This window comes from Arachis stenosperma, chromosome 3 (assembly GCF_014773155.1).
Source record: "Arachis stenosperma cultivar V10309 chromosome 3, arast.V10309.gnm1.PFL2, whole genome shotgun sequence".
Taxonomy (NCBI): Eukaryota; Viridiplantae; Streptophyta; class Magnoliopsida; order Fabales; family Fabaceae; genus Arachis; species Arachis stenosperma.
The window spans coordinates 16,706,293-16,730,976 of NC_080379.1; the positions used below are offsets into that span (position 1 = coordinate 16,706,293).

A 24,684-nucleotide genomic window follows, 5' to 3' on the forward strand; every position below is an offset into this window, starting at 1 on the left:
AAATAAATTCAAATAAGTTAACCTTAATCCAATAAAAATTATTTACATAATGCATGCCTGAAATTATATGGTTCCTCCTCTTTCTTTTTTTCCTATTCCTCCTTTTTTTCCTTTTTTTTTTGCGTTCTTCCTCTTTTTTTTTTTCGCATTCTTTCTTTTTTTTCACGGGTTTTATCTTCTTCGTTATTTTTTTATTGATGCTATTGTTGTTGTATTTTTTCTCTACCTCTTTCTATTGATTTTGCAACATTATATATTTTTTTCTTTGTTTAATTTTTTTCTCCCAAAAAGAATTATGAGAAAATGAAATAAGAAGAAGCAGCAAAAAGTGAAAAGAAAAAGAGAAAAAGTTTTAAATTATGCAAAACTTATCAGTATAAATATAACAAAAATTCTTAATAATGCATATAAATGTTTTAGTTTTACATCGAAATTTATTATAAATACACAAAAATATTTTTTTTAATGCTGTATTTTTTTTATTTCTTTCTTTCTTTTAGTTGAATGAATATAGATTCATCATCTTTCAAGTAATTTTGCAGCATTATATATTTTTTTCTTTGTTTGAATTTTTTTTTGTTTTTATTCTTGTTAAGAGAGTAAAAATAAGAAAAAATTTGAGAAGGTAAAATAAGAAAGAAAAGATGAATAAGATCAGAAAAAAGAAGAAGAAGATGATGATGATGACAGGGACAGACATAAGGGAGGCAAGTGGCAGCCTCGGCCCCCTAACTTTTTTTAATAGTAATAAGTTATTATGTATAATTTAATTTTTTTTAAAAATTATTTATTATTTAGTCTAGTATAAATAAAAGTTCAGTCTAATTTAAATATTAATAATTTTTAATATCTAAAAAGTAAGTAACAATATTAAAGAAATCTGAAAAATATATTATTACTAATATTTTTTAATTAAATAAAAATTTTCAAATCTCATAAAGTGAATTCTTTTTCTTCTTGTGGCCGTCTTTTTTTATTCATTTGGTATTAATTCTCTCTGTTTCAACTGCTACAATTAAGAGATCTTTTTCAACTATGAATATTGTGAAAAATAACTTAGAAACAAAATAAAAGATGAATTTCTTGCTAATTGTCTTTTAATTATATTGAAAAAAATTACTGAAAAATTTGACACAAATTCTATTATCGGTGAATTTTATGATACGAAGATTCGACCATTTCGTTAATAAAAAGTATACACATATTTTTTTACTTTAAAATATATTCTCTGTCGGTATATTTTTGTAATACATCTTATATTATATAATTTTTTTACATAATTTTTAATATTATATGTGTTTTTGGCCCCCCCAAAATATCATTTTTGGATCAGTCCCTGAATGATGATGAAAAAGAAGAAGAAGAAGCAGCAAAGATGAGGATGAGAAAGATGAAGAATTTTGAAATATGCAGAACTTATCAGTATAAATACACTAAAAATTCTTAGCAATACACATAAATATCTTAGTTTTACAATGAAATTTGCTACAAATAAACAATAATATTTTCTTTAATGTTGCATTTTTTTTGCTTTTTTTGTTTATTTTTTCTTTCTTTTAGCTGAATGAATGTAAGTTCATCCTCTTTCAAGTAATGTTGCGACATTATGTGTTTCTTCTTCTTCTTTGTTTGACTTTTTTTGTTTTAATTCTTATTTAGAGAGTAAAATAAGAAAGAATTTGAGAAGGCAAAACAAGAAGAAAAAGATAAATAAGAAAAAAAGATGATGATGATGATAAAAAAAAGGAAGAAACAGCAAAAATATGACTTATCAGCACAAATACACCAAAAATTCTTAATAATACACATAATTGTCTTAGTTTTATACCTAAATTTGTTGGAAATACATAAAAATATTTTTTTAATACTGCATTTTTTTCTTCTTTTTTTTATTTCTTTCTTTCTTTTAGTTGAATGAATGTAGGTTCATCATCTTCCAAATAATTCTGTGGCATTATGTGTTTCTTCTTCTGATCTTCTTTGTTTGATCTTTTTTTTATTTTTATTCTTTTTAAAAGAGTAAAACAACAAAAAACCTAAGAAAGTAAAACAAGAAGAAAAAGATAAATAAGAAAAAAAATGATGATGATGATGATAAAAAAAAGAAGACGGAGAAGCAGCAAAAGATGGGGATGAGGAAGAGGAAGAGTTTTGAATTATGTAAAACTTATCATTACAAATACACCGAAATTTCTTAACAATACACATAAATGTCTTAGTTTTATACCGAAATTTGCTACAAATATACATATTTTCTTAATGCTGCATTTTTTCTTCTTTTTTTTTATTTATTTCTTTCTTTTAGTTGAATAAATGTAGGTTCATCCCTTTCCAAATAAATTTGCAGTATTATGTGTTTCTTTTTCTTCTTTATTTGATTTTTTTTATTTTTGTTCTTTTTAAGAGAGTAAAATAAGAAAAAATTTGAGAAGGTAAAATAAGGAAGAAAAGATGAATAGGAAAAAAGAAGATGTTGATGATGAAGAAGAAGCAACAACAACATAACATGAGGAGGAGAAAGAGAAAGAGTTTTGAATTATCCTGAACTTATTAGTACAAATATACAAAAAATTTTTAACAATACACAAAAATATCTTAATTTTACATTGAAATTTGCTATAAATACACAGAAATATTTTCTTTAATACTGCATTTTTTCTTCTTTTTTTTCTTATTTCTTTCTTTCTTCTAATTGAATGAATGTAGATTCATCTTCTTCCAAGTAATTTTTGCAGCATTATATGTTTATTCTTCTTTGTTTGATTTTTTTTTATTCTTGTTAAGAGAATAAAATAAGAAGAAACTTGAGAAAATTTTATGGCAAAAATTTTGGATTAAGCAACGTCATCAATATGGCAAACATTCTACGATAACGATAACAATAACGACGATATGTATAAGAAGAAGACGACGATGACTATAACAATGATGATCATGATGATGAAGATGATGGATGAGAAGGAGGAAAAGAAGGAGGAAAAGAAAGTCCAATAAAAAAAAGGAGGAGGATGAGGAGGAAGAGGAAGAGGAGGAGGTGGTAATGGTGGTAGTGTTGGTGACGAATAACAAAAGAGAAAAATAATGAAGAGAAAGGAGAAAAAGAAAAAAAAGAGAAAAAGAAGAACGTGCAGCAAAGACGTATAAATGTAAATGACTTGTTGGATTTATTTAGTATTTTAGTTAAAGAATTTATATAATTTTTTTTTTACCAAAGATAGAAGATTTGAACTCGCAACCTTTTAAATAAGTATAGGGAGACTATGCCATTTGAATTATAATTCATTGGCTTTAAAAATTAGGTATATAATAAAGGAAGTGAAAGTTGAACCACGACCTCTCTTAAGAATTTACATAATTTTTACTAACATATAGATAGAAGTATGTATTTTTAATGTAATTTTTACAATAATTAATAAAAAAAATAATTATTTTATTATTTATTGGATTCATTGATACAGTTGATTGTTCATCCTTTTATATATTCCTAATACTTTTAAACCCTTCCTTATATAATTGATATTTGTTGATATATTTTTAGTTATCATAATACCTAATTCAAAATTTTTAGTTACGATAACAACACTAATATTATTAATCATGCTATTATTAGTAATAAAAGTCATACAACTATTATTAACATTAATATTAATAATACAACTTAATAGAATAATACGAACTCCACTTTTATTTATTTTTTATACTATTTACATATCATTTTTCTGTATATATATATATATATATATATATATATATATATATATATATATATCTTTATTTCAGTTCAGTTTCTAAACCATAATTAATCCAACGACTTAATATTGACCAAATTTTAATCCTTAAATTAGTCTATAAATTTTAATCACTAAATTTGCTATAATTTATTTCCATAGGGTTAATTATTATCGTTAAAAAAGTACTAGATCATAATAATAATAATAATAATAATAATAATAATAATAATAATAATAATAATAATAATAATAATAATAATAATAATAATATATTATTATTATTATTATTATTATTATTATTATTATTATTATTATGAATTTTGTTATTTGTACTATTATTCAAAATATTATTATCAATGTAGTAATATTTGTGATTAATATTAATATTATAAGTACTATTATTGCTATGAATATGAAACTAGATCATCCGGCACATATTCAAAAAAAAAAAAAAAATTAACAACAAAATAAGTTGTGAATTAAAAAAGCATATAACCATTGAATAATTCATGGTATGGAAAAATGGTGGTAATGAATTAGGCAAACATTTAAAAAACTGTTTTTACCAAAACTAATTTGTCAGTCTATTTACTCAAAAAAAGACATGAATGAGAGAAACCTGAACCAAAAGAAAAAATGTAACCATTCTGTTCCTTAAATTTAGGAGTGGATTTTTTTAACTTTTTTTTTTAATTTTTGAATAAAATATCATCTTTTATTATTTAATTATTTTTTCATCTTTTTTTATCTCATATACAAAATATAAAGTGAGATATCATACTTTATTAAACAATTAAAAAAATTAAGAAGAACCATTTTCCTTAATAATGATCATTAGCAAAGATTAGGTAATAGAAGTGCCTTTCTGAGGTGAAAGAGTCACGCTGTCAATACTGGACTACTGGTAGGAGTCAATCTTTGTTCCTTACAAATGTCATCCAGAGATTCAACAAAATTAAATCTATACATGTAGATATTTTGATATCATCTACACTTAAGAATTTGCCATATATATAACAGTATACGAGTATTGATTATACGAAGTCTTCTCAATGTATAAAATTATCGAGTAAACAAAATAAGGGAAAAAATGATTTCTTAAAATATTTTCTTTAAAGAATTCTACATAATAAAAAATTTTAATATATAAAAAGAATTTAATTGATGGATAACAGTATTTAAGCTTATAATTTAAAATTTAAAACAAACAAAATTTTTCTTAAAAAATTAACTAACTTTAACTAAAAAAAAGTTAATTATCTAATATTACTTATATAAGAATATTTATTTTGCTAACATAGTATTGTATAGATAAATATAGGATACATAAAAAATTATTTTAATATTGATAATGCATCAAAATTAAATTCATATCAAATATAAAGTATATATAATTTTTATCTATGTCATATTTTAGAATTTATTTTAATATAATTTGTTATTTTAAAAATTATATATATTGTGTAAAATACTAATTGTAAAACAAAAACTCTTCTGTTATTATTCTAGTTATCTAAAACTATATACATATATTGTAGTTTAAGTTTCTCTATATACTGTTTTGATTAACTTTTGCAAACTATAAACTTCTGGAAAGTGAATTAACCATGCCACGTCAAGGTACGGATCCGCGAGTCACAGATCAGTGGGCATATATAGTTTTAGATGGATAGATTATTCATCCTCGTTGAAGTCAGAATCATCGGTTGCGTTAGCATCATCATCATCATCGTTGTCACTTTCGGATTCGCTCATCACGTATTTGGCTTGCGTCCTATTAGCTCGCTGAGGTCTATTTCTTACTGCAGATGGCGCTGCCTCAATCACTTCCTCCATAATGCTCGCTGAGGCTGAAGAAGCAGAACCAAAAGACATTTCCCCACTGCCAGTTCCTTCTTTTTGCGCAACCCTACTTAGCACAGAACCACTCTTCTTGTTGAATGGAGACTCCCTCATCTTCCTCACCTTCTTCTCCGGCGAAGAATTCCCTGAACTTTCGGCTGGCTTCAACATATCAGTTATGAATTTCTGTCCAAGTAACTCAGATTCCTTTTTGCTTGCACCTCTCTTCCGGATGGTTGCAGGAGGCTTCTTCGCATTCTGGGCAGCAGGTTTTCTCCCACCCTTCTTTTTCACTGCTTCCGGAGCGGCCGGCTGGTGTCTTTCGAAGTCTCCATCATCATTCTCATCATTGTCACTGCCGGAAATGTCCAACACTAAGTTAGGCGATGCCTTCTTTTTGGCGCCACCCCTTTTGTTGTACTCTTTCTTCGCAACATTATCATCAGCTGATTGCTCAAATTGCATGGCTGTTTAAGCAAAAACGAGGATGAGTACCTCGTGGAATTCTCAGATATAGAATCATTTAATTGCACTGTTACATTATAGTTTACTTTACCTGCAGATGCTGCAAAGTTATATGCAGCAAGGCGTTCTTGAAGAGACTGAATTTCTTCATCAACCTGATAATAAGCATGTAAAGACAATAAGTGCTCAATATCAATTATCAATCAATACATATACAGAATACAATGAGAAAAAACTTGAACTTGGCATACCATTTTTATAGGCTCTTTTTTGGAACCAACCCTGCCTTTCGGTTTAGCGACCTCAGGAGCATTCTCTGATAAATTGCAGAAGGGAGAATTTAAAGTGAAGATCGAAATTCAGAAGTCAACATAATAATTATGCATTGTATATTGAAAGTCACTTCTAACAACGCAGGCCTACCTCTTTCCATTGAGGAATTCGATATGTCTTCGGCTTCCTCCTCAATAACGTTGGCCTTCTTAATATTCTTCTGCCGTGGTTTCTTAGATGCTTTTGTGGTAACAGCACGAGTAGATGTCTTTTTGTTTGCTTGACTCGATCTCTTTCGTTCTTCCTCTGCTTCTTTGGTCTCCAGTTCCTTGATGGAAGCAACAAAAGATAATAGTAAGATTAATGTAATCAAATATGAAGGATCAATATCAATTAAGTAATGATATTAAGGAACTGTCTTTAGTGTCTTACATCCAGTTTCTTCTCGAGCTGATCCAGATCCTCCATCCACATGGACTTTGGTGGTGTTGCCTTCAAAATCTCATACTCCTTCTCCTTTTCATCTTTTTCTGCTAGTAGCTTCTGAACACTTTCGAGTGTTAAAGTTCCAATTGGCATGGATAGTAAATATTCATAGTCGCCAACTCTTGCTCCTTCAACATTGACAGACTCAGTTTCCTGCTCTTCGGGATTGTCATCATTGTCCCCAGCAACTTGTGGTTCTGCAGATTTACCTTTCCTTGGCATGGGAGTGAAACCCTTCTGCTTCAGCTCTATCAACAAATCAGCTTTTCTCCTATTGCTCACAATAATCTCTCCATTCACAACCCCTAATATAAACCTCACTTTGTTATCCAGTGTCAACAAAACTCGTTCAAGATTATCCAGTTTATATTTCTGCATCGTGACAAATAGCATTTCAGTTCTTGCTCAATTAAATGCTTGGTGTCAGAGTAAAATACCTGTTCCCATGTCCATAACTCACCTTCCTTCTCACATAATACTCCAGCCTAAGAGGAAAGAATTCTTCAAGAACTGCAAAAATTAAAAGGACATAATTAGCAATAAAAACCACAATGGAAATAAGATAATCAAGACAACTGCGAACTCTGAAGGCTATACTTTGTTCTGGGTTGTCATATTTCTTAATCTTCCCTTCTGCATCAAAAAGATGCATGTTGCTTGTGCTAATAGAACTGGACAATTTAAATTTCTTCAGCAACCCCTCTTGCATGACCATTGGTACTTTTTCCAGCTTCATTCGGACTTCTATGTCAATGGTAGCATCATCACCATTCTGCCTGAAATCCTGCAAAACGGAAAATTTACATTTAAAGAAGGCTCAATACTTACTGCGTATAGTATGACAAAATGCTTATGTCGGTTTACCTCAATGAGAGGATCCTTTACAGTAGGTGACCCATCAGTTAGAGATTCAAGGAACTGTTTATAATCCTGAGTCCACTTACGGATAGGCAGCTCTGTGATCCTGAAAGTCTGCTCATTTATTTCCTCCACCATGCCATTGACTATGTACCCACCTTCCTTGGCACTTTTCTCAATGGTTCCTTTGTATCCTCTATACCATGGATCCATTGGAATCATCGTCTCACCATTCATCATACGCCTAACATTGGCAATAATCTCTCTTGGATTATAATTAGGAATGTAAGAACTCCAGCCAACCCCAATACCCTCACTTCCATTTACGAGAACCAATGGTATAACAGGTATATACCTGCAAGGGGAAATTTTTTAAAAGTTCCACACATTAAATTCCTTAAAAATCAAGTAAAGAAAATAACATTTCATTAATAAAATACGAAGGAAACAGAATACCAATTCGGTTCAATTGACTTCCCATCCTCGTTCAAGTAGTCAACAAGGTTATCATCATCTTCGGGGAAGAGGCGCCGAGTAATAGGATTTAGTTCTGTGTAGATGTACCTAGCACTTGCATGATCTTTACCACCCTGCAACAGCCAAACATCAACATATAAAATTTGAAGCAATACAGAAACACAGAAGATTACAACATGAACAATGTATTAAAAGTCATAAACAGGTTAACCTTACCAAGTTACGTGTACCAAATTGACCATTTGGTTTAAGAAGGTTAATGTTGTTGCTGCCAACAAAATCCTGTGCCATTCCGATGATGGTGCTAGCAAGACTTTGCTCTCCATGGTGGTATGCTGACTGCTCAGACACATAACCAATGAACTGGGCTACTTTTATTTCTTTCGTCAACTTCTTTTTAAATGAGCAAAAAAGAATCTTCCGTTGACTGGGCTTGAGGCCATCAATCATCGAGGGAATGGACCTTTGGAGATCTGCCCTGGAGAAGAGTATTAGCTCTTTGTCAACAAAGTCTCTGTAACTTATATGCTTTGCCCTATGATCACGGCAAGTGCCAGGCTGCAACAACAAAGTTTGCATATTTTCATCAGCTAATACACTCCAGAACAATAGTCTCTTTATAGTATGCACTACATAAACAAAAGTGTAACACTTCAGACCTCAAAGTTACGAATCCATGTCTTTCTATCTTCAGCTTTCTTCTTACTAAATGCCAGCTCAATTGCGTCCCCATCATAGTCATCTTCCCAAACAAAGTCCTTCCTGTGTTTTTCAAGATCTCGAAAGTACTCTCTACCTTCTTGAGGAGTGCTTGTACCCAGACCCTATGGAGAACAAAAGCATAAATCAATGCATATAACATTAAAGCTTTGAGCATTTGGAAATTGTATCCTACAAGAGAAAGAAGTTCTTAATTCTTACAAGTTACAGCAACAAACCTTGTAATATTTTATCTTCCAACCACTTGCACTGTTTCCCAAACTTTCTCTCCAGGACTCATAATCAGGCATCGAATAAAATGATAATTTGGTCCCGTTTGAGTGAGTAGCCTGATGAAAAAGCAAGAGAAAATATTCGAAGATAAAGGATCATTAAAATAATAAATAGTACTAAATGGCTACTCAATAAAAGGATCAGCCATACTAACCCTTATTATAGGAGTAGTAAATTCAACCATGAATGTAGGAACTTTTAGTAGTGACGGCCAAAATGAATGAATGAAGTTTATTAGTAACCCTTTGATGTGCGAACCATCAAAATCCTGAAAAATGAATCAAGTTTAGCCAATCTGACGGTCCGTAGCCACAGCATATACAATACATGTGCCTAGTACGAAAGGTTATACCGAAACAAAAAAAAAGCACATAAAGTATAAGATCACAAGTAGATGACCTGATCAGCCATTATCATCAAATGACCGTATCTTAAAGACTTGACGTTGGTATACTCCTTGTTTTGCTGCAGTCCAAGAATTTTTTTGATATTTTGAATTTCTTCATTTTCAAGTATCTGTTTGCTGCTGGCTTCCCGCACATTGAGTAATTTGCCTCTCAAAGGAAACACGCCATAATGATCTCGGCCAACTACAGAGAGCCCGGCCATCTTCACATATAATCAAGTATATCATATTTCTGGAATTGACACCAACAAAGTTTGACCATAAATTATTTAGAAACTATGAAAACGTACCGCAAGGGCCTTAGCAGAATCACCCTCTGTCAATATCAAGGTGCACTTATCTGAGCTCTTTCCTCCTGCATCATTAGCATCCTCTAGCTTTACGATCCCACGAACTCTTTGAGTCTTTGTTCCATCAGATCTCTTCAAATCTTTGCTTTGTTTAAAATCAGCCCATGATAGGAGGATATCCATTATCCCAGAATTTGTAACTGCATAAATTCGTGAAATCAAGTGTAAAACAGTAATTCCTACAACTTGAGTATATTACATAAATGGAGATAACACATGGGCTGCTAGGATGATAAACCTTCTTTCAGCATTGATTCTGGGATATCACATTTTGAACCAAAACTATTTTGACGAGTTGTAAGAGTTTCTTTAGTTTGGGAATCAAAGGCAGGATTGTCAATGAGAGCATTGACAAAAACCCATAAATGATTCTTGACATTGTGCGCCTTAACATTGGCATCCTTTTTTTTCTTATTCACTTTATTCATCACATAGCTTGTGATCTGATTAGTAACATAATCAACGTGAGTACCACCCTTGATTGTAGCAATTGAATTCACAAAGCTGACCTGGAAACAACAATCACAACATAAGACTAAAATTAATAATAATGACAATGGACACGCCTACATCACTTCACTCCATGAGCTCTTTAGTTACCTGTTGAAACTGTCCATCGCTTAGACTTACACAAATCTCCCACCTATCACCCACTTTTGCGTGAATCCTGTTGACATATAGCAAACTCACATAAGAATGATATAATAATGTAAAAAATAAACAACAGCGTACAAGCTTAAATTTCAAAGAGAGGAACCTTGGAAGGGGAACTGGTCGGTTTTTCTCAGCGGACTTCAGATAGAGATCAGCATATTCACGAAAGGACTTTATACGAATCAATTGGCCATTGAGTTCAACCTTGACGGTTTTCCCAAGGCACCCAGCCAAGTCAACCACCCTCTTCTTCATCAAAGCAACAACATCCTCTTCCAAATAGCTCATCTTGAACTTATCCAAATCAGGTTTAAATGAAACCTTGGTCCAATTCTCACCTACTTTGCACTTCGTTATTGATGGCTCTGATTTCTTCCCCATATTTTCCGAGAACACCTTCAAGAAAACCATTTAAGCCAAGCACTTTCAAAGTCACTCCAAAAAAGCTCATACACAGAACATAAACCATTCAATAACCAAAACTAACACTGAATTGATAAACAAAGTTCGTAAGTGTCGAAATTAAAGTATTAAATTCATTTTGCACATAAAATAAACAAAATTAACTGTAATTTGATGAACAGAATCGCTAAGTAACCAAATTTAAGTTTAAACCATTTTGCATATTCAATATCCAAAAACCAAAGTAAATTGATGGACAGGATCGCTAAAGTTCCAAATTAAAACAATTCTCCACGTTCAATAGCAAAATTCACTGTGTAATTTAGTCTAAACGAGGATCAAGAGACTCTAACACACTAATTCATACAGAACAATGAACATTCAATAACCAGAACCACAGGTAGTTGGCAAAATTGAATAAGCTTGAAGTTATGTCAATTCTTAATCCCTAATATCCAACTTAAACCGACTCCTCATATTCAAAAATCGAAAATCAAAACAAAATAAACTATCAAAGAAACATAGCGCTGAAACTTACCTGCTTGTACTTCTTCTGTCGCTTTCCATCAGCAGTCTCGATTATGAATTGCGTCGAGAAGATGTTCGTCAACTTGGCGCCATAACCGTTCCTTCCGCCGGTGGTCTTCTTCACGTTATCGTCGTAGTTGCTACTCGTCAGCAAGTGTCCAAAGATAAGCTCTGGCACATATACCTTCTCCTCTTGATGGATCTCAACGGGAACTCCATCTCCGTTATTAAAAACCGTTATGAGATTCTCCTCGGCGTCAATTGTAACCTTAACGGAGTTCATGGACGGATCTCTCTGCTTGTTATCTGCAGCGTTAACGAGGATCTCGTCGAAGATCTTGTAGAGGCCAGGGACGTAGGTGATGGATCGGTGTACCATCTCATTGTTCTCGCTGTAAACCCATAGGGACTGTGTGTGCTTCTCTATGGATCCGACGTAGGTGTCAGGGCGGAGAAGAATGTGCTCCAGCTGCGTCTTCTTCTGATACATTTCTTCAATGGTTTTGCCGTTGCCATTGCCTGCGGTGGCGGTTGGGATGTTTGCATTGTTGCTGCTCTGTAGTGGTCGCTTCTTCGGCTGCGATTCCATGGCAGAAGAGAGAAAAGAGTGAAAGATTGATTATCTACGAAATTTGAATATGCAGAAATGGAACTTAACGGTAAGGTGTGTGGGGTTTGAAACTGAATTGAATCTGTGATATTGGGCGGGAATTGAATCTAACGGGTGTAATTTTATTCAGTGTATCCAACGGATGTGGTTACTGATTGGTTAGTGGTTACTCGATCTGGCGATGGCGGGCTAAATGGGCCACCTCATTCTCTTAATCTCCCTTTTCTGATAATACCAAAAAAAAAAAGTTGGTGAATTCTATGATGTAGAAAGAAAGATTCTTCTATGTGTATATATTTGTGTTGTCAAAAGGGTAGTGTGACAAGTGTTTGGAAAGAGAGTAAATCAAAAGACAAGATTTAACATTTTACTTGTAACATGTAAATAATGTATTGATTAAATAGGCTAATTATATTTATGTTAATTAATTATTAAAGATAATATTAAATCTTGTATAATATTTTTACTTTTGGACTTTTTGAATGTGCGCGCTCTCTCTCCAAAAATATTAACTTTACACACAAAAATTTATTAATATTTATTTATTTTAATATATTCCTTTTTTTCTTTTTTGATGACTTAGATATATTCAGTTTCACAAATATAAAAATTTATTTACATACTTTAACCAACAAAAAAACATATAACTTTACATATTTACGTACATTTAAATTAATGGTAATATTTATATATATTTAATTTAAATATTATATCAATATATCTGTCAATATTACTCTGGTACATATAGATATTTATAAAAAAAAATATTATTCAAACACCACATATTCTTAACATCTTATAAAAATAGTTTGTTATTAATTTATTAATTTAAAAATAGATGTCAAATTTTGTAATATTGTCATTTTTATGGTGCAGAAAGAGAGAACATATATTTTGGGAGAGTTGAATTTTTTTTAAAAATGAAAATTGTAATAATAAGAAATTTTGGTTTTTGTTATAAAGGGAAATTAAAAATAAATTTAATTTTAATATAGTGTTAGTATAAAATAATTTTATATTTACATCTAATGACGTAACACTACGTTAACAAAAATAATTACTTTTTATAGACAATGTGAATTATCATCCAAAAGACTAAATATAATTACACGACTGTGTAAAACACATTTTATACTGTAAATACATCAAAATTAAACTCACCAAAAATATGTGCACCAAAATTTGTATAACACCAGACATATAGAAAAACATGGTAGACACCAAGAAAAATAAAAAAAACATAGTTATTTTTCGGTATAATGTAGACGATATCTTGTTATTTTGTTTGCATTAAAATATCTATTTATAGTTGTTTATAAAAAATAATTAAAAAAATTTTAAATACTAAAAAAAGAAAAATCTTTTAATAATTAATATTTTAAAAAAAATTGTCTAAAAAAAATTAAATACTTCAAGTTATTATTGAAATATTTTAGATGTAACCTATTATTTATAATTAAATTATTAATTTTTTATAATGAATAAACTATGTTATTGTGTAAATATTTAATATTTATTATTTTATTAAACGAAAAAAATATATCTAAACAGATTTAACAAAACTACATGATTAGTTTCTCTTTAAAGACATAGAAGTGTATTGAAAAAAGATGATAATTTTTCTAATATATATTATACATTTATTAATTTAATTTAAATTAAATATTAATAAATTTTTGTGTGCAAAAATTAATTTTTCAGATAATATTTATTATGTAAATAAAAATAATTAATTGAATTTTCTTTTTCAAGTAATATGAGTTGGAAGAAAAATAATTAATTGAATTTTTTTTTATTAATTTTTCATCTAAGTTAATAAATTTTTTTCCAACTCATATTACTTGAAAAAATAAAATTCAATTAATTATTTTTATTTACGTAATAAATATCATCTGAAAAATTAATTTTTACACACAAAAATTTATTAATATTTATTTTAAATTAAATTAATGAATGTATAATATATATTAGAAAAATGATTATCTTTCTTCAACACATTTCTATACCCTGAAAGATAAACTAATTATATAATTTTGTTAAATCTGTTGAGACATATTTTTTTTGTTTAATAAAATTATAAATATTAAATATTCACTCAATAACATAGTTTATTCATTGTAAAAAATTAATAATTTAATTATAAATAATAGGTTGCATCTAAAATATTCCAATAATAACTTGAAGTATTTAATTTTTTTTAGAAATTTTTTTTTGAAATATTAATTATTAAAAGATTTTATATTTTAGTATTTGAAATTTTCTTTTAATTATTTTTTATAAACAACTGTAAATAGATATTTTAATACAAACAAAATAACAAGATATCGTCTACATAATACCGAAAAATAACTATATTTTCTTATATTTTTCATGGTGTCTACCATGTTTTCCTATATGTCTACAAATTTTGGGTGCACATATTTTTAGTGAGTTTAATTTTGATGTATTGACAGTGTAAAATATTTTACACAATTGTGTAATTATATTTGATCTTTTGGATGATAATTTACACCGTCTATAAAAAGTAATTATTTTTGTTAATGTAATGTTACGTCATTAGATGTAAATATAAAATTATTTATACTACATTAAAATTAAATTTATTTTTAATTTCCCTTTGTAACAAAAAAACAAAATTTCTTATTACAATTTTCATTTTTAAAAAAAATTAACTCTCCCAAAATATATATTCTCTTTTTCTACACCATAAAAATGGCAGTATCACAAATGCTATTTTGACATCAATATTTTTTAAATAATTAAATATATATTTTTTGTTTTATTAATTAAAAAAATTTAAATATATAAATAATTAATAACAAACTATTTTTATAAGATGTCAAGAATATGTGGTGTTTGAATAATATTTTTTTTATAAATATCTATATGTACCTAGAATAATATTGACAGATATATTGATATAATATTTAAATTAAATATATATAAATATTACCATTAATTTAAATGTATGTAAATACGTAAAGTTATATATTTTTTTATTAGTTAAAATATGTAAATATATTTTTATATTTGTGAAACTGAATATATCTAAGTCATCAAAAAAGAAAAAAAAAAAGGAATATATTAAAATAAATAAATATTAATAAATTTTTGTGTGTAAAATTAATATTTTTAGCGAGAGAGAGCGTACATTCAAAAAGTCCAAAAATAAAAAAAATCATACAAGGTCTAATATTATCTTTAATAATTAATTAACATAAATATAATTAGCCTATTTAATCAATACATTATTTACATGTTACATAAGACAAAATATACTATATTTTACTTGTAACATGTCAAATCTTGTCTATTGATTTACTCTCTTTCTAAACACTTGCCACACTACCCTTTTGACAACACAAACATACACATGTAGAAGAATCTTTCTTTCTACATCATAGAGTTCACCATACTAGTTTACCCTTTTCTAGCTTTCTTTTTTTTTTTAATATTTTTTTATTAATCTTTGTTTTTTTTAATATCATCAAATTTGTTGTTGATATTATGAGAATTTATTTTTTTAAGAATGATTTTTTATTCATCTTTATTTTTTTAAATATTATGAGAATTTTATTAATCGCTTTCTAAATAAAGTAAAGTATCGTTTTTGCCCCTAATGTTTGGGATAAGTCTCAAAGTTGTCCCTAACGTTTCTCATCCTATTTAAGTTTTTAACGTTTCAAAATTGACTCAATATTGTCCTGTCGTTAGGGATCCGTTAACAGAATTGATGGCAGGACAAAATTGAGATGATTTTGAAACGCTATGGACTTAAATAGGACAAAAACGTTAGGGACAAAAATAACACATAAAAATAAATTTTAATTTAATTTTATCTTTCAATAACATTAATTTTTTACTGTACATAATATTCAATTATTTTTTAATTACATCTAAATAAATTACACTTAATCACATTACTTTCATTTTAAATAAAATTATTTTTTTATAATTTTAAAAAATTTTGATACATTAGAGATAAAAGGTATAATTTATATTTTATTGTATATATATAATTCTTTTCTTTTCTGCAAGTTTATATACTAGTCATTCTACAAATATTTCATGATAACTAAAAATTTTTAAGAGTAAAATTATTAAAAAAATTAATTATTTAAAATGAAAGTAATATGATTAAGTGTAATTTACTTAGATGTGATTAAAAAATAATTGAATACTATATATAGTAAAAAATTGATATTATTAAAGGATAAAATTAAAATTTATTTCTATGTATCATTTTTGTCCCCAACATTTTCATCCTATTTAAGTCCCTAACGTTTCAAAATCGTCTCAATTTTGTCCCACCGTCAATTCTGTTAACAGATTTCTAACGACAAAACAACATTGAGTCAGTTTTTAAACGTTAGGAATTTAAATAGGACGATTGAAACATTAGGAACAACTTTGAAACTTACCCCAAACATTGGGACAAAAACGATACTTTACTCTTCTAAATATTATCAAATTTGTCTCTTTTTTTTTGTGTCACGTTTTTTTGGCCAAGTTATACAATTATTGATAAATATTTGGATTTTTTGTCTTTGTTTTAATTTTTATCAAGTTCTATTGAAAATAAAAGATTTAGAACTCCTATTGATAAGCCTACCAGCACTAACATAATTGACCGCATTGTTAGTCACAACATGCAAAATATCATTAGGGACAATCCATTCAATCACCTCAGAAAACAAATTACACAAATGTAAAACATTTTTTACGATACTAGAAGCATCTATTGATTTCACAAAGTACAAACTTTTAGAACAATACACTAAGAAATTTATTAACGTTCTTTGTCTTTGATCTGTCCAACCATCAACCATGAAGGTACATCCAGTTTCCTTCCATGCACTCCTATAACTATCAACTAGCATTTGGCATTTTCTTTTAAGATCAGCCAACAAGTGAACCCTTAACTTATCATAAGAAGGACCCTTGTAACCAGGTCCAATACCAGCAATACCATCCAACATATCTTGAAAAAATGGCAACATCACAGCATTAAATAGAATTTTACAATCCAAAAGCCACCGAGCAAACCGTTTATCAACCTCGTGTATCACCTGGAGTTGTTCTTGGTGCAAACATAGGAGGAATGACTTTGGCTTTTTTCTTTGGTTCGCCTCCAACTCTTTGTTGACTCGAAGTAAGCTGCTATTCTTCTTGAGCTATTGCCTCATCAATTGCATCCTCTACCTCATCACCACCCTCTTCACTAAAACTTACTTTTCTTTTGTTTTTGTTGGTCTGAATTTCTTTCAACAAATTTTTCATCTGTTTTTCCACATCATATGGAACTTTAGGACATTTTTTCACGTCTCCAGTAATCTTTGCTAGATGTTTCTTCATCCTGTGAATTCCACCTCCATTGAAAACTTATAGACAAAATAAACATTGATGTTGTGGTTTTTCATTCACTATTTGTAGAGAAACATATTTCCAAGTTAAATCTGTTTTTTTCCGTAGGTTAGAAGAACATTGTGATTGAATATCGTTAGCATTATGGGAATTAGGATTAGCAGCATCATTTGAAATAGGAGGATCGACATGCAAGTTATTATTCACATAAGCATTGTTATCAGCAATTGCTTCTTGATTAATACTATTATCCATAACTGAAATTAATAAAATAGATATGAAATTAAAAACAGCCACAACACAATGAAAAATAACAAGTTAGGAACCATTAGCAATTAAAAACAGGAGCCACAACACAATGATTAACCATGTTCTTAACCTAAAGCAGGAGCCACAACACAATTAAAAACAGATATGAAATTAACAAGACCATATCTAAATTCTGCCTACAATATTCAACAATATTGCAACAAACAAATTAGGAGTCATCAGCAACTGGTAAACCAGTAAAACGCTATCAGAGCCATCGAGCAATTAGCCAATTACAAAATAGCAAAGTACTAAAACAGAGTAACAGTTATTGTATTAGGTGTTCTGGACTCTGGTTGATACAAATGACATAACAGAGTAAGTTTCTAGCATTAGCAACCAATCCGTACACAAATTTTCACAGCAACCAAAACCATACATACAAAGAAGACCGAAGAACGAAGAAGAAGAATTGAAGAACCAAACTTTAAGCCAAGACCCAAGAAGAATTGAAGTAATATGGAACAAAAATTGAAGAAAAAGTTCAGAGAAGATGAAGACGATGAGTCACTCACCTGGATTCGAGAAGCCAGCGAAGACGAAGAGGACCTGCCAAGTTACTGGGTTCCGGACACTCGAAAGAGGAAGAAGCGGCGGTGCTGAGGACCTGGGGACAGCGGCGACACTAACGACCTGAGAACGGCGACGACAATGGAGGGACTAGGGTTCGGGGTTCCTTTGTTTCAGAGGGCTAGGGTTCAGCGACGATGGAGTGAGATGAATGAATGGGGGAAGAGGGGGGTTGGTTCACGAGTGGAGTGGATCGAGTCTTTTTTTTTTTAACAAAGTAAAAAACGGCGTCGTTTTAGGAGAACCGGCCGGTTATCGGTCCGACCCAACTGATCGATTTTCGACCGATTTGATAATTTTTTAACGGTTTTTTTTCGAACGGTTATAAAAGAAAGATCGGACTATTTACATCGTCAATTTTCAATTGAACCGGTTTGATTGACCAGTTCGATTCGATCCGATTTTTAGAACCATACTTAAAGGTTAGTCACGGAAAAATATCTAAAGGCTTTTCTATGGGATAACCTTTATTTGAGTGAGACTTTTATTTAATTTTTCTTTTCTTTATCTACTAATTAATGACTATTTTTTTTCTTACCATAAAACTTGACCCTTCACAAATATGGGCTAACTTTACTTCTATTCGTAGACAGATATCTCTCTCCGGTCACCCATCCTATCCCAAAAAAATATCTTCATTCCATCTCCATTTATTAATTTTTATAGGAAGGCATGTTTATGTAGATAATAGGTATTCAAGTGGGTATTAATTAAAATAATTTTAAAATTTGACAAAAAATCACATAAAATAATAAATCTAACACAATATAATTTAACAGAATATTTGAAAGATCTCTATTTTAGTAGGTTTTTTACCATTCTAAAGCGAGTCATTTTTTTTATTAAAAATACTAAATAAAAAATAAAATATTTACTTATGAAAATTGGATCCACCATCCACCATTTTTTAATTGGAACTGGATTCTAGGTAGTAGGTATGACCATGTTCCATTGTTCCATAGTACGGGACCGTAGAGGTCAATGGTCATTCAATAGTCAATACTCAATACACAATAGCTTATCACACCCAACCCAAAAGCACATGCCCTAGCTTTCAGCTATCAAGTTCAAGGCGATAGAAGATAAGCACATGGTGTTTTAATTAAAGAGTTTAACCTAAGAAACTAATTTTTCGTAATCACCATGATCAATTTTTTTTCATAAGAAAAAATTTAAGAAACCAGTATTTTAATTAAAATTTGATCAGTATTTAACTAAAAAAATGAATATTTTAATATTATTATATATAATTTTATACTATTAAAAATATTAATAATAATTAATTGATAACTACAAATTATAAAATTTATTGATCTCTAATATTTCTCTTTCTATAAAAAACATATATTTTGTTCAATTGTGTTCACGTATTTTATATATTTTATATATAATATTTGTTGACATATATTTTTCATGTTCAAATATAAGTTAACAAATATAAAGAATATTTCTAAAAAATATTTGAAAACACTTAATATGATACTATATTGGTGTATTTAACTTTTTTTAATATATATTTTTAAAATATATTTAAAAATAATATGTAGTATTAATTATTAATAAAAAATTATCTAAAATACATTATATAATTAAAAAAATTAAAACCAACAAAAAAAAAAATGTACATTAATTGGCTGGACTGGATCCCATGTAAACAATATGCTTTGGCATTCAATTGTGGATATTGATGGGATCATATGATTAGAAATCTAGTAGAGTGCATCAATTTGGTCTTAAAGAGAGCGTGTAATCTCCCAGTCACTGTATTTATCCAGACAATATTTTATAGGTTAAATGAGTTGTTCACCAAAAAAAAAAGTTGAGGTTGAGCTTATATTAATGTTGGACATGTTTTTTCTAAATTTGCTCTAAATTGCATGCAAATCAGTGTGCATCACCACAGTCGTCATTATCGTTGTCAGATTCCTAACCGGCATCCGCATCATTGTCCTCATCCTTGTAATCACCGTCCGAGGGATCTACTAGGTAGTCATCAGACTCGTAATCAATTTTTTTTTGTGCTCTCCTTAATTAGACCCATTGGAATACAACATGAATTTCCGCTATTTACAACCCCTCAACCCTTGTCACTCTTACTTGAGTCAACAGATAGTCTCCCTCTATAATTTTTTAAAGGAGTGCGGCATCGATATCTCGAATCCAAGGACCTTCTATCTGGAGTCATACCAAGTGGCTGGCTAGATTGTGATTGACATGGATCCAGAGTCATGAACCCAAGTAGTTGGCTAAATGAAAATGCATCTGCTATGTCAAACTATGAAACACTCTAATACTACTGATGTAATGTGTATGACGGGATAAATTGCAGTGTAAAATGTGTGTGACGAAAATATGGGGTCGAGAAATATTCAGCTGACTCTTGGATCAGTGTAGCTTGTGATTATTGCTGTGGTGGTAGCGGTGAGTGTGGCTGCTACTCTTGATTCTCCTAATCCTCATTGGATTTTTCTCTTAGTTTTCTTACACCACAAAATCCGACAAGTTCAAGCGGTTGCTATATTTTACATAGTACGATTACATGTAAATCTCTAAGGTAAGCTGTAGTTACACGGAAAGCTCAACAAGAACTTGACTATACTTGTTTGTCCATTGTATTATCCAAAATGAATGAGTGGTTGACTAGTCAAGATTCTTAGGGCCAGTTAGGACTTCTCTGTGTATTTTGTCTAGATCATGTTCTTGATGTGGAACGCCCTGAATTAAACCAAATTGTCTCCTAGGTCTATTTGTTGTATGACACTCAATGCATTCAAATGATATCAATGACACTGTAGCGCTTTACACAACTGAATGCTGACGGATGTCTACAGAAATTATGTATGGCTCAATGTGATCAACACCATAAGCCTCCCACACAAACTGGACACATTAAAAGAAATAGATGATCATACACCAAATAATAATAAGGTTCAAGCAAAAACAAACATTTATATCATGATAACATACTTGGCCTTCTTGTAGTTCATTTAATGACTTCCTAAAGTGGGTAAGAGAATAAAATCTATAGCGCCGGTCGCCAGCACGCTCCCAATTATGCCATATGACATCATTTATTTCATTAACAAACTTTTACCCTAAATATTAAAATACAATGTGCAATACTTAGTTAAAGTTGTTTCTAGATAATTTTACCTATTTGCAAGTGAAAAAAGTCGAGGGCCGCTAGAAATTGGCGCAAGAAATGGTAGACGAATCCAAGTCCAAGTTAGCAAAAGTGTTAGTGGACCATTGATCTCTTTGTAGTCGAAATGAGATGTCTTACCTAGTGCTTTATATAAGTGTGCTAATATGCTAATCGCCAACTAAATTCTCTGATCTTGGCGAAGTCGCGAAGCAAAGGCAAAAATTTTCAGTGCACCGTTGCTCCAGACTTGTCTCCAAACAAAATTGTCCCAAATAATAGCATGACGTGACACTTATCTCTGAATACCATTTTCATCAGTCAAATCTAAACGATATTTCATATTTCGAAGTCATGTCAACTTTATAAAGCTTTTTTCTACAATCTGTCTTCCTAGGTGAAACCCTAAACTGGTGTAAACATTCAGCCTCTAAGACATCATGACTACTTATGGTCACTTCTGTCATTGGAAGACATTTGTCGAAAGACCAAGAATAACAGCCACATCTGTCTTACCATACTCACCAACTAGAAGGTGAAATATATGTGTGTCAGAGTGCCACCTCTCGATTAGAGTGTTTATCATTATCGGTTGACATTGGATTATTCCAATATATAAAACATGATAAAAGTCAGTCTCCTGTAAATGTTCATCCATAATAGGATTGTACGAATCCGACAACAGTAAGTGATTACATGTCAATATATATTCGTAAACTCCACAAAATGTAGCCAAATATTACATCAAATAAAATTTATCTATAAACACTAAATAATTAAAATTTTCATTAATTATTTTATATTTACTTATTTTATCACAATTTATAACCTTAAAAATATAATTATTTATTATCACTAACATAATTTAATTATATTTAACAAACTACCGTTAATTGCTCAAATAATAAAATAAAATTATAATTAATAATAATTTTAATAATAATATTATTATATTATTTCTATTTTATTATATTCACACATATACATAAATAATAGGACAATTCACGTTGATAAGCTAAGGGAGGAAGAAATTTACACAAATCTGCCAAACCAAAATCTGGTTCATGAATCAACCAAACCACGTTTATATGTAGTTCGAATGCTAAATTCGAACTGCATTTACACATAATTGGAATGATGTTGATTCGAATTATACTCAAATGCATACACCCACTAATTCAAATCAACCTGATTCGAATTACACTCACACACGTTGCACATAGTAATTCGAATTGGCCAGATTCGAATTATTCATGATTTAATTCTGCCCATTCTTTTATTAAAAAAATAATAATTGATTAAAAAATTAATAATTTAAAAATTAAAAAATATATATTCTATTTCATGCATTAAAAAAAAGCTAACAAAATATTTAATTACGAGACTTTTTTAAAATATTAATGAGCTATCAATTCGAATTTTATACAATACTTTTTTGCTCATTTTTAATAGTTCATGAATATTTTTTAATAAATTTTTAAATAAATTTATTTAAATTATACCACAAAAAATTATTTTATTCTATATAAAATAATTTAAAAAAATGGCTTAAAAGATATTAGGAGTACTATAAAAATTTGTAATGTCCTAATTTAGGACATTAAAAAAATACTCTACATAGTCAATAATAATTTAAAATTAAAAAATATAGTTATAACCAATATTTACCTAAATTACTAGAATATTACAAATTTTGTTAGTACTCCTAATATTTTTTAAATTATTTTTTTAAAATTATTTTGTATAGGATAAAGGGCATTTGAAACCATTTTAAGCCATTTTCTATGCAAACCAATTAATTACTATATGTTAACTATCATTTAATCAATATAAATAACATTAATCTCTAATATTATCACTAATATTTTTGCTGAATCAAAAAAATAATAATAACTTATATAGTTAAAATAATTATCAATATAAAACTCAGGACGATTAATATCTTTAATTTAAAAATTTTTGGCATTGTGTCATTGAAGTTGAAGTTTTTCTAGAATTTTAAATAAGTGGAAGAAGGTTGAAGAAGAGAAAAGAGAATGAAGACTTCGGTTTCGATTAAGCAAAGAGGAGTAAAAAATTGCATGGAACATGTACACAAACCCTCAATTCATTTTTTTTTTTTGGGTGACTAACCCTCAATTCATTTGTTTTTTTTTTTTTTTTGGTCAAGCAATTCATTTGTTTATTCATGACATTACAACAACATTAAATATCCTACCCTCTAATAACGCCGTAATGCACCATTCTTTTACCCATTTCAAAATTAAAAAGTAACATATACCATGTCAATGTTTGCCACTATTGGTAAATAAAAATGGTGAATGGTATAGTACCTAAAAAATGGTGTTTATCTATTTAAAAATATTAAAAATTAATATTTAATTTAAAAATATTGCAATCTAAAGTTGTTCATTTATATTATTAAGGGTTGATTGCATTACTTTTTTCTCTAAAATAAATGAATAATTTCAGAGGAGTCAAATCCTGCATCTACTATATGAAAGGAAATTATGTAATATGGATAGATCTAGTTGGATAACATTAATAGTTGTAGGATCCAGCAAAGAACTAGGCACGAGTAGTGCATGATGAACCTACCTTTCATTAATAAATACATTAATTTAAGGAAGCGAGTGATCAAAACAAAACCCATGTGGGATGTGGCCACCGTAACCAAAGAAAACACATTGAATTTGAACTTTGAAATTGCAGAGAACACGAAACTACCTTCATTAGTTCCTAATTGGCATATATTATATAAAATGATGTTCGATTAGAGCCTAAAACATTTATAACATGGGATGAAATCTTTGCATGGAACAAGATACAGTGCAATCAAAATGAGCCTAAACTATATGGCTATTGAATAATGGGGAAAAAAAGATCAGGGTCTATTTGTTTTACATTGTGATAAAAAAAAATAAAAATGGTTCTAAATTAAACTAAACAATAAGTACTAAACAATCCAGAATAATCTAGATTAAATTTAGTTTTTTGAGAAGACCACCAGGTTTTTTTTTTTAACTAAATTAAATTTAATTACAACATGTTGCACTCAAAATATCAAACATGTTGCATGTCCATAGCATAAAGTATGGAGCAAAACTCGGTTTTGGAAGGTCAAAACTCTAATTAATACAAATCAGGTGTTCCTAAGTGGTATTGGCTATTGGGGCTTTGCATCGTGAATATCAAATATAATTTCAACTTATCAACATTTTTTT

At 29.3% G+C, this 24,684-nt stretch overlaps 1 protein-coding gene across 1 annotated transcript; it reads right to left on the reverse strand.

The window, feature by feature from the left end:
• Nucleotides 1–5,287: 5,287 nt before the first annotated feature.
• On the reverse strand, nt 5,288–12,054 carry LOC130965590 (DNA topoisomerase 2-like). Its single transcript, XM_057890359.1, has 19 exons — nt 11,476–12,054; nt 10,639–10,931; nt 10,482–10,548; nt 10,120–10,390; nt 9,822–10,021; nt 9,525–9,734; nt 9,280–9,393; nt 9,071–9,181; nt 8,792–8,956; nt 8,349–8,690; nt 8,112–8,245; nt 7,662–8,010; nt 7,395–7,581; nt 7,258–7,307; nt 6,744–7,169; nt 6,462–6,639; nt 6,290–6,354; nt 6,130–6,193; nt 5,288–6,040 (listed from the first exon to the last, which is right to left on the reverse strand). The coding sequence occupies exons 1-19, from the start codon at nt 12,052–12,054 to the stop codon at nt 5,406–5,408; spliced, it is 4,440 nt and encodes a 1,479-aa protein (XP_057746342.1). The 3' UTR covers nt 5,288–5,405.
• Nucleotides 12,055–24,684: the final 12,630 nt, after the last annotated feature.